Below are 17,327 nucleotides of genomic sequence, written 5' to 3' on the forward strand. Positions count from 1 at the left end.
ATGGAGGAGCATAAAAACGAGGTTGATATACACAACGCATCAGATTCGCATTCCAAAACCAACACACCAGAGGAATCTGCACCAGGAAACATACCTCTGCAGAAAGAACTAACTTCGAGCCCCAACGAACTCGATGGCGAAGAGGCAGTCTACCCCCATGGCTTGAAGTTGGTCGTCATTCTCACCGCGCTCTGTCTCGCAGTCTTCCTAGTAGCTCTAGATCAGACCATTATCGCAACTGCAATCCCGAAAATAACAGACCAGTTTAATAGCATACAAGATATTGGGTGGTATGGCAGTGCATATCTGTTGACAACCACGGCTCTACAGCCGACTTTTGGTAGGATATATACTATATTCAGTGTAAGCAAAATGGCATATACTTCTCATTGAACGGCGCGATGCTCATGAAATAATATAGATCAAAATTACCTTCGTTGTGGCTATTGTCATCTTCGAAATCGGGTAATGTCATGACTTAACTATGTAAATGCGCATATGAATTAATGAATAAAATAGTTCCTTGGTTTGCGCCACTGCGCCGAATAGTACTGCATTGATTATAGGCAGAGCTGTAGCTGGTATAGGTGTCGGTGGTTTGTTCTCGGGAGCCATTGTTATTTTGGCATATTGCTGTAAGTGCAAGGTTTTTTGGGCTCAGTGGCCATATGGAATGAATGACTTCAACCGACTTCGTTCACGTTTAGTACATTGGCCTTTTTATAAAATAAAAAAAGCTGACTTAATAAAAAGTACCCCTGCGAAAACGACCAGCTGCTTTTGGTCTGATGTAAGTGAAAACGCTTTTGTGGGAAAGAACTTGTAACAATTTAAATGGTTTTGGTATGATTACTGACAGGATGCAAATTCAGTGGAGGAATGTGGGGGATTGCTTCGGTCGCCGGACCATTACTTGGAGGTGTCTTTGTAAGTTCAGTTTGACACTTCACGAGAGCAGATACTGATCAAAATAGACCGACAAAGTATCTTGGCGTTGGTGCTTTTACATCAATCTACCTATCGGTGCCATCGCTATTGCTGTAATAGTGGTCTATCTCAAAATCCACCGCGCCAACAATCCTGAGAATCTCACTATCCTTGCTCGTGTCATGAAGCTCGATCTCATCGGCACTATCATTATCATCCCAGCCGTCATCTGTCTTCTGCTCGCTCTTCAATGGGGCGGTACGACATACCCATGGAGTTCCGCTAAGATCATCGGTCTTCTCGTTGGCTCCATATTGCTATTCATCCTGTTCATCATCTCCCAAATTATTCTTGGCGACAAAGGTATTTTGCCTCCTCGCTTCTTCAAAAACCGTAATACACTACTCGCATATGTCTTCGCGTTTCTCTTCGGTGCAGGATTTTTTGCTTTAATCTTCTACCTGGCGATCTATTTTCAATCCGTCAAGGGTTCTTCTGCTACTAGGGCCGGCATCGAACTCCTTCCCCTCTTGATATCCACCGTTATGTCTTCCATAGTGACTGGAGGCCTTATCACTGTAATCGGGTATTACACTCCCGTGATGATTTTCTGTATGGTACTGTTCGCTATTGGTTCTGGTCTCATCACTACCTTCTCTCTTACCACACCGTTTGCCTCGTGGTTCGGCTTCCAAATCATAGCCGGTATTGGGGTTGGCGTTGGGTTTCAGGGCGGTGTCCTAGTGGTCCAGACCGTTGTCCCACTTGTAGATGTTCCAGTCGGGACAGCCTGCGTATCGTTTTTCCAATCCCTGGGCGGTGCCCTCTTTATATCCGTGTGTCAAACCCTCTTTCAAAATGGTCTCAAATCCGGAATAGAAAAGTATGCTCCACAACTTGATCCTCAATTATTCTTGCACAGCGGAGCAACGGAAATTCAGCAATTGCTAGCACAATTAAATCAAGAAGAAGCGATAGGTGCTGTGCGACAAGCTTATGTGGAAGGCCTCACGCGTTGTTACTGGGTGACTACTGCATGTGCGATTGGCAGCTTTCTGGCGGCATGTGGACTGGATTGGAAGAGTGTGAAAAAAGGACATGGACAAGAAAAAGAGATAGAAAGGAGGAAGGAAGAGAAGAACAAAATTGCAAACGGTGGAGAGAAGGCGCTGTAAGCTATGGATAAGCTGCGTGCACTTGACAGTTCAGACCTTGCCACACACTCGTAAATATTGTATTACTAGTAGAGCATCCACTCAATCTATCACTGAACTTAGAGCACTTCTAATATAGCGCCATCAGTCAGGTTCTTAGAACCATTTGACATCCAGACTCAAGTTGATCATTCAAAAGCATTACAAAACGTTAAGCCGCAGGGGGCTATTCTATATCAAAGTGAAGTCAGACATTGATGTGCACTCTCGAATATTGAGCCAGGGATATCCAACCCACTTCATAATACTAAAAAATCATGTATACACCCGAATGCGAGGATATATTAAAGATCATCCCATGTTGTAGGAAAAACACAATTAAAATGAGCAAACCGAAACTCTATCAAATTTCCAGAACTCAATGCTCGTTTGTGCACACACCACCCCAATTTTTCAGCATGATGCTCAAGCCCCTCCTATTGGCGCGATAATCCTCTCCCGTTCCCCGCAAAATCCAAACCATTTCACCGGCGTTTTTCTCCAGCTTCTCATGTCCCTGGTCTAGGATCACCCCAGACTATGGATGTTTGGATTTCCCCACAAACTCTGCCTGTGTGTTGTTTAATTAGATCTCATCTCACGCTGTGAAATAGATCATCACGAAATTCAACACCAGAAGCAGAGATAAATCAAAATCCCACATTTTGGTCCAGGTCCTACTTAATCAATTAAGGTTTGTAGTGACACCGCGCATGGCACCTAATCCAAGACATTAATGCCCATCTAAGCTTCCCATCTCCATCTGCCATTCCGGTACCTGAGTGGAAAATCGTTCGTCCGAATCCTTATCCTACTTGGCATTCCATGAACCATGCACCTTGGCTAAAGCTAGCAGCAAACAAGCTCTTACATGCAAGTTTCCAGACAAGGGTATTTACCTATCTACAGGCAAAAAGAGAGACCCAAGACTTCCAATCTCAAATGATACCACCGGTAATGGCGGAGACGCGTATATGTGCAAGCCGGTGAGAGGGGAAACAATGAAGCTAGACCTGGGTCATGAATTATTCCGAAGTATCGGCAAGCTGTAGTCCACCCATGGATGAAGTTCTGCATCAAAGCTTGGATTCGTATTTAAACCATAAAGTACCCTTCTCGGCCTTTTTCCATTCGCTCCTTTTTTGCTCAAGTCCGAATATCTTTTCTGTTTACCATTGACTATCAAAAGAAGTCTTTACAATGGTTCGCCCGTTATTATTTCTTGCCTCTCTGCTTCCAATTGTCACAGCAAGCTGGGACATCAATAGCGAGGCGCATCGGCATGCTTGTCAAAAACACACGGAAATTCCATTGGAAGGTTGTGATTTGCAAAAGACGAAATATGTAGATTTCGTGGGAAACAATTCGAATTTCAAGACAGTACAGTCTGGTATGTAGTCAGATTCCTCATAGGATACGGAGTGAGAAGTGATAGGGTCGAATTGAGGCTAATTATGAATGATTGTAGCTGTGGCAAGTTTGCCAAATAACACCGATACATATGTTATCCTTATTGCATCCGGAAACTATACAGAGCAGGTGAGAATTTTGCTTAATTTATTTCTCGGGTCCAACTTCTTCACATGCTAACATCGCATTATAGGTCAACGTCACTCGTCGTGGTCCAACATATTTGCTCGGCCAAACCGCAAATCCTCAAAATCAATCTGCGAACACCGTCAATATCATCTGGAAGGCGATTGCTGGTACTGGGGATAATGCTTACACATCCACTTTGACCGTTGCACCGAATCTCAATGCATCATTGACTGGAAGTGGAACGACTGGGTTTGCTGTCCCACCAGGAACACCGTTTGGATGCACAGATTTTAGAACATACAATCTGAATTTCATCAATGATTTTGTGCCATACTGTGAGTTGCTACCTTTCGCAGGGAAGAAAAAAGACAGGGTTAAAAACACGATTGGGAGGAAGAGAGGAGCCAGAAAGAAAACGTTCTAACAGAGTGATAGCTGATGGACCTTCCCTTGCATTGAGCATAAGTTACGCAAACGGTGGCTTCTACTACACCGGCTTCTATAGCTACCAAGATACCGTATGTTCATCCACTTGCTCATTATACTATCCGTTGCTCCAAACTAACACATCCAAGGTTTACGTAGGAAAACTATCCAACTCCTACATGTCTCAATCTGTTGTCGCCGGTCAGACCGATTTCTTCTACGGCTTCGGAACTCTTTGGGTCACTAACACACAAATCTTCCTTCGATCATGGTATGTAAATCTAAATCCGCCTTTGAAACAAGAAGCTGACCTCTTTCAGTGGTGGAGGAATTACTGCATGGAAGGGAACCAACACGACTTTCGAGAACAAATATGGAGTATATATTGTAGATTCAACTGTGCAGAAAGCAAATAGCAGCTTAAGCATCAAAGGAAAATGCCCACTTGGCAGACCTTGGGTACGTTTTCTCCACAATCTATATCCTCTACCAAAAGCAAGCTAACCATCATTCAACAGAACGCACAAATGCGATCCATCTTCGCCCGCACCTACCTCGATGATTCGATTCTCCCCGCAGGTTATATCGATTGGTCTCCTGCCCGCTACGATGCCAATAATGGTAACTACAGCACCGTCCAAGCTGAATACAAGAATTACGGACCTGGATACAACGCAACCGCAAGAGCTCTTTCGTTATTTGATGTCCAATATAATGACAGCCAGTGGGCTCCTTACAGTAGTCCAGCGAAGGTTTTCCAGGATCCTGAAGGAAAATTTGGGGATGTGAGCTGGGTGGATTTCAACGTTTAGTTTAATTGGCGAGGAGAGGGATCGAGTTACTTGATACATAAATTATATATAAATTTTAAACAAAGAATAGATGATTTAATAAAAGCTGTTTCTATAAAGTATGGACGTGTATTTGTGATCCAACTGTTGGTTGCCCTTGCTCACCCCTATTCAGCACCGCTGAATGGCATAACTACCGGAAAAACATCAGAATCTCGATTGAGATCCAAAATCAATCGGATTCGGAAGTTTCGAGATAATTAAAGAGAACTGAAGATTTAGAAGTATTTAGTTGTCGACTTACAGCTAAGATAACTTATAGATAATTTATTCTTGTAGTATGACGCCTATGACTAAGCAGTGCCTTCCCCATATCATCAGGAAACCTGAGCTAAGATACCACTAGCGCTACAAAAGCACTTTACGCGACCGTCGATAATCAAATCGCGTTTCCTCGAACAAACAAAGTTACTAAATAATAAGTTTCAGTCTCAATTCACCATTGTTCAACAATTTGCCGATAACAACAACAAAAATCTCAAAATGGCTTCTCACAATGATGTTGCAGATGAAACCCCCCCTCAAATCAATCCATACGAAGTTCTTGGTATTGAGAAAACTGCCTCTGAAGATGAGATCAAACGCGCATATCGCAAAAGCGCTTTGAAACACCATCCAGGTATGTTATAACGGTTATTGGCACGTCTCTATATTGCAAATGCATAGCTCATATGAGCTTCTCTACTTGGGACTGCCATCATCAAGATAGTTCCATAGGCCCACTGCATGAACTGAATTTAGACAACTAACAACCTCCCAGATAAAGCTCCAGAACATCTCAAATCTGATTCGCACACCAAATTCCAAGAAATAGCTTTTGCATATGCTATTCTCTCCAACCCAAACCGTCGCAAACGCTATGATCGTACTGGATCTACCTCCGAGTCCGTTGATGCTGATGGATTTTCCTGGACCGAGTTTTATTCTGAGCAATACAAAGACGTTGTTACTTCTGATGCCATCAATCAATTCGCCAATGTTTACAAAGGTTCCGATGAGGAGAAAGATGATTTGCTGGCTGCTTATACCAAATACGAAGGAAAATGGGGAAAGATGTATCAAGTCATTATGCTAAGTGATCCAGTTGAGGATGAAGAACGATTCCGCGAGATCATCGAGGAAGCAATCAAAACCGGAGAAGTTGAGGAATATGCTGTCTTTAGGAAGGAAACTAAGGCTTCGAAGGATAAAAGAATGAAGAAGGCTAGAGCTGAGGAGAAAGAAGCCGCGAAGGCTGCGAAACAAATGGGTGTTGATAAATTGTTGAAGGGATCTAGTGGGGATGTACCGGAACAAAGTAAGAAGCCAAAGAAAAATGCCCCTGGTCACATGGATGACTTGGCGGCTATCATTCAGGCTAGACAGGCTTCAAGGGGTGGCTTTTTTGATAATTTAGAGGCAAAATATGGCGGAAGCAAGTCGGCAAAGGGCCCTGGTGAGCTGAGTGAAGAGGAGTTTCAAAGAATTCGAAAGGGTTTAGGCAAGAGTAAAGATAAAGCCAAGGGCAAGGGGAAGAGAAGAGCAGCTGACTCCGAGGATGAAGTTGAGGAAGATGAAAAACCGGCACCGAAGAAGAAGTCATCAAGAGGCAAGAAGAGAGAACCCGAGGTAGAGCAAGAAGATGAAGATGAAGATGAAGATGTAGAAATGAACGACGTTGGTGATGATTTTCAAGCTGAGGAAGCCGAGGAAGACGAGGAAGAGGTCGAGCCTGAGCCTAAGAAATCAGCTTCTAAGAGAACAAAGAAGCAACCAACTCGGCAATCCAAGCGCGGTAAAACTACTCGGGCATGATTTTGTGAATATGGAAATGGAGTTTGCGAGGATTTGGTTTTTACATATATGGTCGGATGGATACAACATGCATAGAAGAAGGCGTTGATAACTACAATGATTTTTTAATGCGAAGATTTACCCATTTACTTTTAACAAGAATACAAACCCATGAATGCCTATGCATTAAATTCCGGCATTTTACACATCTTCTATTCCATTATAAAATTGACGTCCGATTGTGTGAGCATCCTGCTCCTGCTCTACTAATTGCTTGTTACAATTTCTGATACTCCAATGACGTTCTACCTGTTTGAGAATATCTCGCACATCTCAAGTGCTCAAATCCACCTAGTCTTGTAGGTATCTCAGTTCTAAAATTACAGACTTAAACCCCGTCTTTAAACCTAGACTTCTTCCCACGAATAACACTGTCCAACATGTACACGTGACACAGCCTCCCCACGCGTCAACCTCGCGATTTCCATCTCCACTTTCGCCTCTCACCTCGGTCGGTGCATCCACCCAAACACCCAAACATTTCACGCACACGAGACTCGCTCCCGAGCACTACAACAAAATACAACAAAATAGAAAACAACCCGTCGATCAACCTTCCCACTCGTCACTACTCAAGCTAAACCCGAGATATCAATCGCATACATCAATTTCCTCATTTTCGCATCGCACCATGCTCCAAAAGAAAATGTCATGACAGCCCCCTCCTCATCCACATCTGCTCTCGCGCCCCTCTTACCGCCATATCTGTATGAGCTCTCGCCTACCATTCATAAATGGTGTGCGTTGCGCTGTGCGGATATCGTTTCTTTGACTACGAGGGGGGTTTATTTTGAAGGTTTGTTTGTTTTCTTTCTTTGTTTATCTGATTGCTACTTTCTTTCTTCTTCTTAGCTATGTTGTCACTTCCTGCTCCTTGAGTTTCGAGTACGGATTGAGGGTCCTCGAGATGATGATTGATCCATAGAACAGCGTCATGCTAGGAATGGATAAAAGATAAATAGAATAACCAGCTAATTTTCTCACAAAACCAAAAGATAAACTAATCCACCACTACCTCAACCACCCCATCCGCTACATAAAACTGATCGGGCTCATCGTCTCCATCGATACCTTTGCCCGTCGTCGCGTCTACACCATCGATGACTCAAGCGGTGTATGTATAGAATGCGTTGCACTCCTACCTCTCCCTCCCTCGGGAGCTCCTTCAAATTCCCATCCTCCTCCCAGCACCCGTCCATCACCACCCCCAAATTCCCTGGAACGACATCTCCGAATGCAAAGTCGTGCGGATTCTGGGGATCATAGGGTCTTATATGCAAGTGCCGCAATTGCAGATTGTGAAGATGGGGATAGTGGGGAGTACGGATGTGGAGAGGAAATGGTGGGATGAGTGTCGAGAACTTAAAGATCCGGAGAGGGGGATACTGGGAAGAGAGTGGGTGGTAGGAAGGGAGGAGATGGAGAGGTGGAGGAGGAGGGAGAGGAGGAGGAAGGCGAGGGAGGAGGAGAAGAGGGGTGGGAGGAGAGATGGGCGAGCGGTGAAGATGAAGAGTGGGAGTGGGAGAAGAGAGGATACCGAGAAAGTCGAAGAAAAGCGCGAGCTGGCGAGGAAGAAATTAGCAAATTCCCAACCATTCAACTCCAACCCCACCCCTTCCCGCCCTCCCCACGAAACCTCCCCCAACAAACCTCTCCTCCGCCCGCCCATCAAAAAGAGATTCATTCCCACTATCCTCCCCGACCTATCCAACTACGATACGTTTGGCTACTAATCCACACCCCTTCACCCGTTGAGGGAAACCCTTCCAAGAAATTGAAACTTGCAAAAGAAATCTCAAACCACGCATCCCGGTAAATAATCAAACGTGATTTGTTCACTCGATTGGATTGATTATCTTGTATATCCATATCCATATCCATGGATACGAGATGTGATGTGAAATGGTGGATATAGAATCCGAGACAAGAAACACGAGAAATAAGATATGAGATGCGACATAGCCTTCCTTCATCGAAGGGGCATTACCGAAAAAAAATCCGATTAGAGATGAAGATGGAGGAGTCTGTCAGAGTGAGGGAAGATGGATACGATGATATTGAAGAAAGAACATGACGACATGAAAGATACAATTAATACACGATTACTTCGGTGAAGATTCTGGATTTCTCTAGGGAGAAGAAAGAAGAAAGAGGTGGCAAGGGGACACACGAGACATGTACTTACTTATTGTACAAAATTGCATACTCTCTAATGGCGAATGGATTGTATATTTCGAGCCACAGATTTACATACATACACACAAATGTCTCTTCCCCCAAAACTTCATTGAGCTCAACGTATTGTATTACTCGCAAGGTATCTATCATACACAGAGGTAATGGCTTCGCAGCTCCGAGCTATTGTTACAATTCATCCATTGCCCATCCCAGCAACCCTATCATAATAGCCTCCCCAAAGTCCCATTTATTTTTTTCAGTAAAACAAGGCATTATTAAAACGTGCCGCCTTCTCCATCTCTCCACCCTATGGATTCTCGATATCTACCTTTCATATCCAGCGCTAAAACGCTATTACCATAAATTGATACAATCTCGGATTAATATCCTGCCAGAGCCTTTACTGATCTGACAACAGTTCCTCCAATTTCGCCTGCTCCAGCAGATTCATCTGGGTATACCAAAAATGCAAGGGCAATAATGATATAAAGACCAAGAAGCTATGTGATTGTTAGTGAAATTGAAATGTGATTGCGATTCCGACCAAAACTTACCATACAACCTTCCAAATAATTACTCTTGCCATCTTGAACAACATAAGTAACAACCAAAACACTCAAGAAGAAAACAACAGTTTCAAAGGTCTCAAAATGTAAAGTCATAGGTTTATCCATGATCCAACCCAAGATCACAAGGAATGGAGTGACGAAAAGTGCGATTTGCATGCTCGATCCGATAGCCACACCCATTGCCAGGTCCATCTTGTCCTTGACGGCAACCACAATAGCTGTTACATGCTCTGCTGCATTGCCGACAATTGGAAGAAGAATAAGACCAACGAAGGTTTTGGAGATGTGAGCTTTCTCAACAATCGAGTCAATCGAGTCAACCAAGTAGTCAGCACAGACAGATACCGCGATCGTTACAATAACGAGAACAGCAGCAGCAGCCCAAGGACTCATTTGTGGTACTTCTTCCTCCTCTCCTGCTGATTGACTTTCGGCATCAAATAGGTTGGAATGTGTTCGAAGCTGGAAGAACAAATAAAGACAGTAGAGAATTAATAGAATGATGGCTGTTCCGTGAGAGAGAATCAAAATGTTGGTTTCAGTGTCTGCTGATGATTTACTGAGAACAGAATAGAGCTTTCTAAGAGTTAGATTTTGTTGCAGTTCTATTGGATTTCAGCTTACAGTTGCAGGTATGATCAATGCGCATGCGGCAAGAACCATGAGAGATGACATTGTTCCGGCGACAGTGTCGTTGAATCTCTGCTCGATGCCCATAGATGTACCAGTGCGAGTATTGTGAATTCCACCGGCTATAAAGCAGCATCCCAACACAAGAAGGGAGTTCGACAAGATACTACCCAACATACTCGATTGAACGATTCGGATTTGTCCTTCTTTCAATGCTATGATACTGACCTGCAGGATTCGATATTAGTAAGTAAAAAGTAAGATATAACACCTGAACCTACAATGAGTTCCACAGCGTTGCCGAATGTTGCGTTCAATAGACCTCCCAAAGTTTCTCCCAACTTCATGGAAATTTCTTCCGTCGCAAATGAGAGGATGGAAGCCAATGGGATGATAGCGAAGAAGTTGAGTGTGAAGATGACGACCGGATCCCAGTGTGTGAGGCCTGCGACGATACCCAATGGTACAAAGATCAACAGAACGTTAACATAGCTACTATACAAAGTAACCTTTCCTACATGCCATGCCGACGCCGAGTAGCTAACCATGACATTGTCGCTGTCGGTTCCTGGGGTGTGTCTCTTGCTGAGAAAGAATTCATGAACACTACTTTTACGTCTGTCTCCGGCATGTCCGTTGACGCCCAACAGACGCGAGGTTTCGTCCACTCCGTTTGACATATTTCCTGAGTTGATTCGATTGTTTTGTGATGGAAGGGATCTTACACGCGCGAGTTCCCTTCGGTATTTAGGTTGTGCTACATGTTAAAGAAGATATAAAGTTAGCCCAGCCACTCCGTATGTATGTTCGATATTGAAATTGCAATGCGCCGCAGCCAACTTAAGTTTCAAAGAAGTCCCTTGGCAATACGCTGGCAGATTGACAGGTGGGCCAAATGTACAACCAAATTAAGGAAAAAGGATTTAGGTATCGACAAGAGGCAAAGGAGTATTACTTGGCTTCAAGCGTTTAAGTCTTTTGATCTGAGCAATTGTCCTGTGACGGAGATGACACCAAGGTTATGTTGGGCTGTGTGATACCATTCAAGTATAGAGCGCGAACGAGAAATGTAACAAAGGGCTTGGATCAAAGACCCGACTGCAGGTGCCTGTATCAACTTCTTACTTGTAATATGAGATTGGCGAGTAGATAAACCATCGAACTCTCAAAGAGGAAATAATATTGTAAATTGAATTTTTCGGAGATGAATATCTTCACAAAGAGAGCAAAGGAGGAGGGAGGATAATTTGTTTACTTACAAACCATCTTGGCAAAATTCTCTTTTCGCACACAACAGGAGAATGTCAATGCCTATGTGAAAAGAAAAATTTAGAAATTTTTAGGGAACAGGTTGTACGAAAAGGGTAATTGGATAAATGGGAAGAACAATAATGGGTTGGGTTGGGATCATGAACGTTGGTTGTGCGCGTGGTTATCGAAACTCGGGCACACTTTTCGTAGCTTTGACGGTGCGGGCAGCGGGAAGAAAAGGTTCCCAGTGCTTTTTGCTAGGTGCTGCGCCTCCTTTTGAGTGGAGGAGGTTTGATCAAACTTCTGGGTACAGGCGAGACTGGTGGCAGCTACCGAGATGATAGTCCCTTGTTTATGACGATGATGAGGAGGATGATGCACGTTGTAACTTGTTGTTGATCAAATGGACGGGGATAGTGTGATGAAAGTATGGAGTAAATACGTTTCAAGAGAATTATCGGATGTTTGCTCTTGATGATACGATGAAACCGAAGAACCCCGTCACGATCAAGTCGAGGAAGGTCGAGTGGAGAGAGAGAGAGAGAGAGAGAAAGAGAGAAAGAGAGAAGGAAGGAAAGAAGGAAAGGCACGATATAATCAATCAATGTACGAGAGAACAGAAGAGAGAGATGAGACCAAATTGAACAACCAACGATCATTGAAAAGGATGAATCCTCTTACCTAGGTAGTTTGAGTTTCTAAGAAGCAAGTCAAGACCAAGTAAGTACCTGTATGAAGTGAATCTGGATTCGATGATATGTGTGGATACCGGTATGTGGAATGTATGTATGCACGAGGTAGGTCGGTGGTATGTACGAGGTAGGTATGAGTTTTGAGATGTTGATTTTGTGGAAGGAACGAAGATGCAAATGCAAATGCAAATGCAAATGCGAATGCGAAAACGGGGAATGGAGCTTCAGCTTATTGTCGTGAAAGCATCTGTAGTACTGTACTGACTGCCTTTTGTTCAAACTTTATCTTGCCAAGGAAAGAGCTCCTGCTGATGATTATTGGACTTTTTCCTTGATCCTCATTCAGTTGCACGAAGAATGCGGACTAGATCGATTGTTGACGTTGATGGTTGATATTTGTGAGAGTGTTTTTGTGTTTGGACCTTGTACGATTCACGAATCATAATCTGTCCAAGGAGGTCGGCAGGTTGATATCAAAGTCCTAGCTGCTGCACTAAATAGATATTCGCATAAGTAATTCTATCTATCACTACCTAGGGATCCAATCAATTCGTCTCCATGATGCTTCATCCATCCATCGCATCTGCATACCAAGAATCGGATTATCCCAACAGTCAAATACCGACAACGAATGGCATCCCATCCCATAGGTACAGTACCAACAGAAACAAGGTAGAAGCTATGACCAACCGCCATCACAATCTGACAGTGACTATCAATCAATCGAGGCAATTCTACAAGCATCATCAACATCATCAACATCATCATCATCTCGCGTACCTCACTTCATTTGAGAGACCGACCTAGCAGAACAGGGCTCCAGTTCCTATTCGAGATGATGGGTGGGTGGGGTGGTGTTTAATTATCGATGGAATTGGGAATATCCTCCGGGGGATATACATCATACATCAGCCAGACGAGAGAACTAATAAGGTACAGAATAGGTATTTAACATCTACCTATAATGAATGATGATGATGTAGATAACGATAAAGCTTCGATGTTTAGATACCTAGGTAATTGAGTGTAACACAGCGTAACATTACCATTCCACCAAAAAATGCACAGCCCCCTTACAAAATATCCGATCATCTATCCCTCCCAAATCAAGCACATCGATTCGTCAATTGATGAATAGTGGCTTGATGCACACCTACTTTCGGTGACCAGCTGGCATCTATCTGCGATTGTCATTTTCACCCGCGTGTGCGTATTTATCCTAAGCTTTCCTCGCGTTCCTCGCTTTCCGAGAGTGATACCAACACCCATCTACCTACATGCCTAGGTACTTCCTTCATCGCAAGGTCCGAAGTCACAAAGATAATCCGTGAGGCATTTAATTCACTCGTTCACAAGAGATGCACATCCAAATGTGGATAAACCCACCACACCGGACTCCCGCAAATTGTCCATCTCGCGCAGTTTCCACCCACACACATTGGCATGTTTCGCCAATTCTCATCGCCCCCTTTTCGCTATGCCACTTCATCTCGTGGCACATGACCGCTTTCCCATCCGTGGATAAGTAGACGTACTGAAGTATTCACTTCTAGATCTTCTACACATTCTACATGTTTGTATCTATCTCACCCCCATACAACCCATCCCTGTCATTTTTGACCCGCCTAGTGATTAATTTACTAGGTAAATACTCTGTCTGTACTCTGTATATATCCAACATACATCCGCAACACGTCCATCGATTCACAAACCCTTCCTACTCCTACTCCTCCACCAAACCTCTCCCCCCAAAATACCTCAAAATCTAGTCCTTCCTTTCCCTTCTACACTTTTCTACCATCCCCATCCCAACAAACCCATCACTCCCCCAAAAATCAAGGTTTCACCGTCTCCTCCACTGTCCAATAAAATTCATTACCAAGCCCGCCCTGATATCATCCATTGGAACTGGGCTTACCTTACATTACCCTACTGTATATTACTGTACACGTGCATTGCCGCGTGTATAGACGTTTCACCATAGAATGTTGGGATGTGTTGTGAGTGAGAGGTTTCTACCCAGATATAAACAGACAGTCCGGTTATACCTAGATAGGCTTTGAGAACAATAAGATAGATGGAATTAGCGAGATACAGTGCGTGCAGGTATCAAAGATGTCGAGATTTATTTCATTTTACCTAGACACTCATTACTTCACTTCCAATAACCCGAGTAACAAGATGAAACAAATAAATGAACCTATTACAATTTTCATTCAGCTAGGATTGTTGAAAGACGTCCATCTATAGTAGTGGTATTTCCCTCCTAAACGCCCACGCTACGCCCCGTTGACAAACTATCCCATCCCAACCCATCCGTTTCAACTCTTCGCCTATTTTATGCTGCCTCGGTCAAGATACCCAACCCAATTAACTTTTCCTTCCTCTTCCTCTTCCTCTTCCTCTAAGCCCTTTTTCTTTCCTCGTCGCCACTGCTATACGCTGCATCTTCCTCTTCCCTATTCACTTCACTCTGTCTCCGTCGCAGTTGTCCCCTCTCCTTCATCGCACCGCGAATCTTCTGACTAACCTCATCAAAGCTTGCTTTACCATCCAATGCACTAAAGCTTTTCAATGGAAATCCCGCTGACCCTACAGCACCACCGCTACTGCTACTACGACTTCTACTCCTGGATGGTGGTCGAGTTGCAAATAGTGCAATGTTACCTAGATTTCCAAATGACTCGTTACGTGGAAGATGGCCATTCATACTAGAGCCACCACCAATAGATGCACCTGCAGTATTGCTCCTGTGAAGAACACGTGGCGGCGATCCATCCGAGATGCCCGATTGATTGCTACCGCGACGTAGATCGTTTTGACGAGGTGAAGTGGGAGTCTTAGCCCCATCACGATTAAAGGGATCGGCTACTATTCTGGAAGCATCAAAATCAGGGAACATCTCAGGGCCAAGTGTATTGATAACATCTGTAACCTGTGCGCTGAGTTGTGCTCTGCGCTCGCGTAGTTTAAAGATGACATTGCTAGAAGATGGGTTAAGAGCCACGATTAATGGTCGCAATGATTTAGCAATATCCATGCCAACCTCTCCAAATCGAAGAGCTGCAAAGGTAATAGCTGGAAAAAGGATATATCCGAAAACGAAGATAGCATAGAGGGGTACCCATTCGGGCACATATCCTTGAACTCTGTTCTTGTAAGTCCAATATGCGAGAATGATGGTATAAAAGTTGTACAAAATCGGTGCAAAAGCAAGGGCGACCAAGAGTTTCCATGTTGCCATAACATCCCGACCTTGAAGTTTGACCGTGGAAGCAGCTAAAGCTTCCTTCGACTTCTTGATGCTAATAATTTTTGAAGCTATGAAAACCGGTGCAAACAAGACAAGCCCTGGAATGACACCAATGGATAAGACAGCTAGTTTACCCAGGCGGTAAAATAAAAGGAATACGGCTTTTGGAACAGAAAATTTGGCATATTCGACTTGATGATCCTTAAGATTCATATAACGTAGTTGTCTGTTGTAATCCAAAACGGATTTCTTGAGTGAAACAATCCTTGGATCATCCTTGTAATGCGTATAACCCTTAACCAGTCTTCGATTCAACTCGACTACCATAGGAAGTGGAAGCTTCTTGCCAGTTGGGTTATAGAGTCTTCGAGCGGCTTGGATAAGCATGAGGGTATCGTAGTCAGGACTGGTAACAGTAACAGCAACAAGGGCTTGGTATACAATATCCAATAGTTGACTGACTGCCCCTCTTCGGTCTCCACTTTTGTAGAGCTCAACAAGCTCTTTTGGAACTTCGATAGGATTACCAAACTCAATCACGGCCCTTGAGCGAAACTTATGGGCATGGAAATAATTCATGCCGCATGGTACAATTTGAAGACCGCTATCGGGATTGGCAGCCAAGGATCCAAGAGCCATAATAGCCACACCAGCTTTCAAAGGAAGCAATTCGGTCCTGTCGTGACTTCCACCCTCTGGGAAAATGCCAACAGCTCCACCACCCTTGAGACGATCAAAGACGGCATCATAAACTTGCGTTTGATCAACTTTCGGGGCAGTCTTATATTTTGATCCTTCAAACCCTTCCTTGGTACCCTTGACAGACTGATCACCAAACTTGCCATTTTCGTCAACATCGGTTCGTCCAGTGAGCTGTACCATAGCATTTCGACCTTTGAAAGGTTTCTTCAATCTCAATTCCTCTGCGCTAATTACTTCCGCTATTTCGGTATTGGCTGCGGTCCCATCCATTGTAGGCAGAACCAGTAATCCTCCAACTTGTACTTCCTTGCCGTCGAATTTTGTACCAACACCACGAATGAGGAGCGGATCATTGATAGGGTCTGGCAGGTATATTGTACCAGATCCAGGCTTTACCATATCCAGAGCTCGTCCGACAGGAACCGCACCCACTTTTCGTGCGAACCAACCCACGATGAATCGACCCATAGATTTGGCGGCGATAAGAAAAGCGGCGCGACGATGGCATTCATTTCGGAGGGTGCGCATTAGAATAAGAGGGTCGACGAACTATATGAATGGGTTAATTCGAGCGCTTCAAACCTGCAAAAGTCATCTGTCGCATACCTGATTTGCATGAGGGGCTGCTACAAAGATAACAGGCCCGCGCCTTGGAACTTTCCATGCTCCTCTTGGGTGAACTTCTCGAAAGAAGAGGTCAACGAGTATTGAAAAAGTCCATAGGAATACATCATATATCCAATTTGTCATAGGAAATTGTTCCTTGTGCTTGGCCGTTCGAGGCATATGTTCGTGAACCTGCTGCTCGTTGGCCATGATGGCGGAATGTAGATCAGAATGCCCAGTGCAGAGAAATAAACACGTTCTTAAAAAGTGCGGGGTGCGAGGTCCGAGTTATTTATTTCGTATATCTGTTAAACAAGATCGGATTTTAGTCTTGATTGTTCAACCGCAGCTCAATGATTTCATTCGGGTATCAGAGCACCAGACACGGCGATTTTCGGGATTGATTAGGGTTTCCTCAGGTATTTGTTTTTGTAGGCCTAGTGAGTCGTAAAAATCCAAAAGTCATATCGGCCGAAAGAAAGAAAACGGATCGAATATTTCAAATTCAGTAATATTTATGAAATGGAAAGAAGCAATGAAGCGACGGCGGGTAATAATGGAATGATTTTCTTGATTTAGTAAAACTACATTTTTGCATTTTTTTACGGAACCGGATTAAATTCCATACCCGTTCGTAAGCGATAAGCGCTGCAGCTCCAGCTCACTCTTCGATGGAA

At 43.9% G+C, this 17,327-nt stretch overlaps 5 protein-coding genes across 5 annotated transcripts; 3 read left to right on the top strand and 2 right to left on the bottom strand.

Moving 5' to 3' along the window:
- On the top strand, nt 1–3,110 carry Bfra_006726 (putative mfs toxin efflux pump protein; the record flags this gene model as incomplete). Its single annotated transcript, XM_037337096.1, is given in 8 exon segments — nt 1–363; nt 422–465; nt 520–635; nt 754–790; nt 873–927; nt 975–2,098; nt 2,870–3,011; nt 3,030–3,110. 8 exon segments carry the CDS (start codon nt 1–3, stop codon nt 3,108–3,110), a joined length of 1,962 nt encoding a protein of 653 aa, XP_037198462.1.
- A 468-nt stretch (nt 3,111–3,578) lies between these two features.
- Bfra_006727 (putative pectin methylesterase protein) lies at nt 3,579–6,730 on the top strand (the record flags this gene model as incomplete). The annotated part of the gene is made up of 8 exons (XM_037337097.1): nt 3,579–3,659; nt 3,724–3,994; nt 4,095–4,177; nt 4,235–4,356; nt 4,406–4,544; nt 4,604–4,870; nt 5,366–5,555; nt 5,697–6,730. 8 exons carry the CDS (start codon nt 3,579–3,581, stop codon nt 6,728–6,730), a joined length of 2,187 nt encoding a protein of 728 aa, XP_037198463.1.
- A 690-nt stretch (nt 6,731–7,420) lies between these two features.
- Bfra_006728 (uncharacterized protein) lies at nt 7,421–8,502 on the top strand (the record flags this gene model as incomplete). Its single annotated transcript, XM_037337098.1, is given in 3 exon segments — nt 7,421–7,565; nt 7,765–7,883; nt 7,894–8,502. 3 exon segments carry the CDS (start codon nt 7,421–7,423, stop codon nt 8,500–8,502), a joined length of 873 nt encoding a protein of 290 aa, XP_037198464.1.
- An 825-nt stretch (nt 8,503–9,327) lies between these two features.
- Bfra_006729 (putative calcium proton exchanger protein) lies at nt 9,328–11,412 on the bottom strand (the record flags this gene model as incomplete). The annotated part of the gene is made up of 5 exons (XM_037337099.1): nt 9,328–9,447; nt 9,502–10,092; nt 10,141–10,374; nt 10,428–10,903; nt 11,406–11,412. The coding sequence occupies 5 exons, from the start codon at nt 11,410–11,412 to the stop codon at nt 9,328–9,330; spliced, it is 1,428 nt and encodes a 475-aa protein (XP_037198465.1).
- A 3,081-nt stretch (nt 11,413–14,493) lies between these two features.
- Bfra_006730 (putative glycerol-3-phosphate o-acyltransferase protein) lies at nt 14,494–16,860 on the bottom strand (the record flags this gene model as incomplete). The annotated part of the gene is made up of 2 exons (XM_037337100.1): nt 14,494–16,593; nt 16,651–16,860. The coding sequence occupies 2 exons, from the start codon at nt 16,858–16,860 to the stop codon at nt 14,494–14,496; spliced, it is 2,310 nt and encodes a 769-aa protein (XP_037198466.1).
- Nucleotides 16,861–17,327: the final 467 nt, after the last annotated feature.

The sequence above is a fragment of the Botrytis fragariae genome, assembly GCF_013461495.1.
Source record: "Botrytis fragariae strain BVB16 chromosome Unknown tig00000000, whole genome shotgun sequence".
In the NCBI taxonomy this organism is placed as follows: Eukaryota; Fungi; Ascomycota; class Leotiomycetes; order Helotiales; family Sclerotiniaceae; genus Botrytis; species Botrytis fragariae.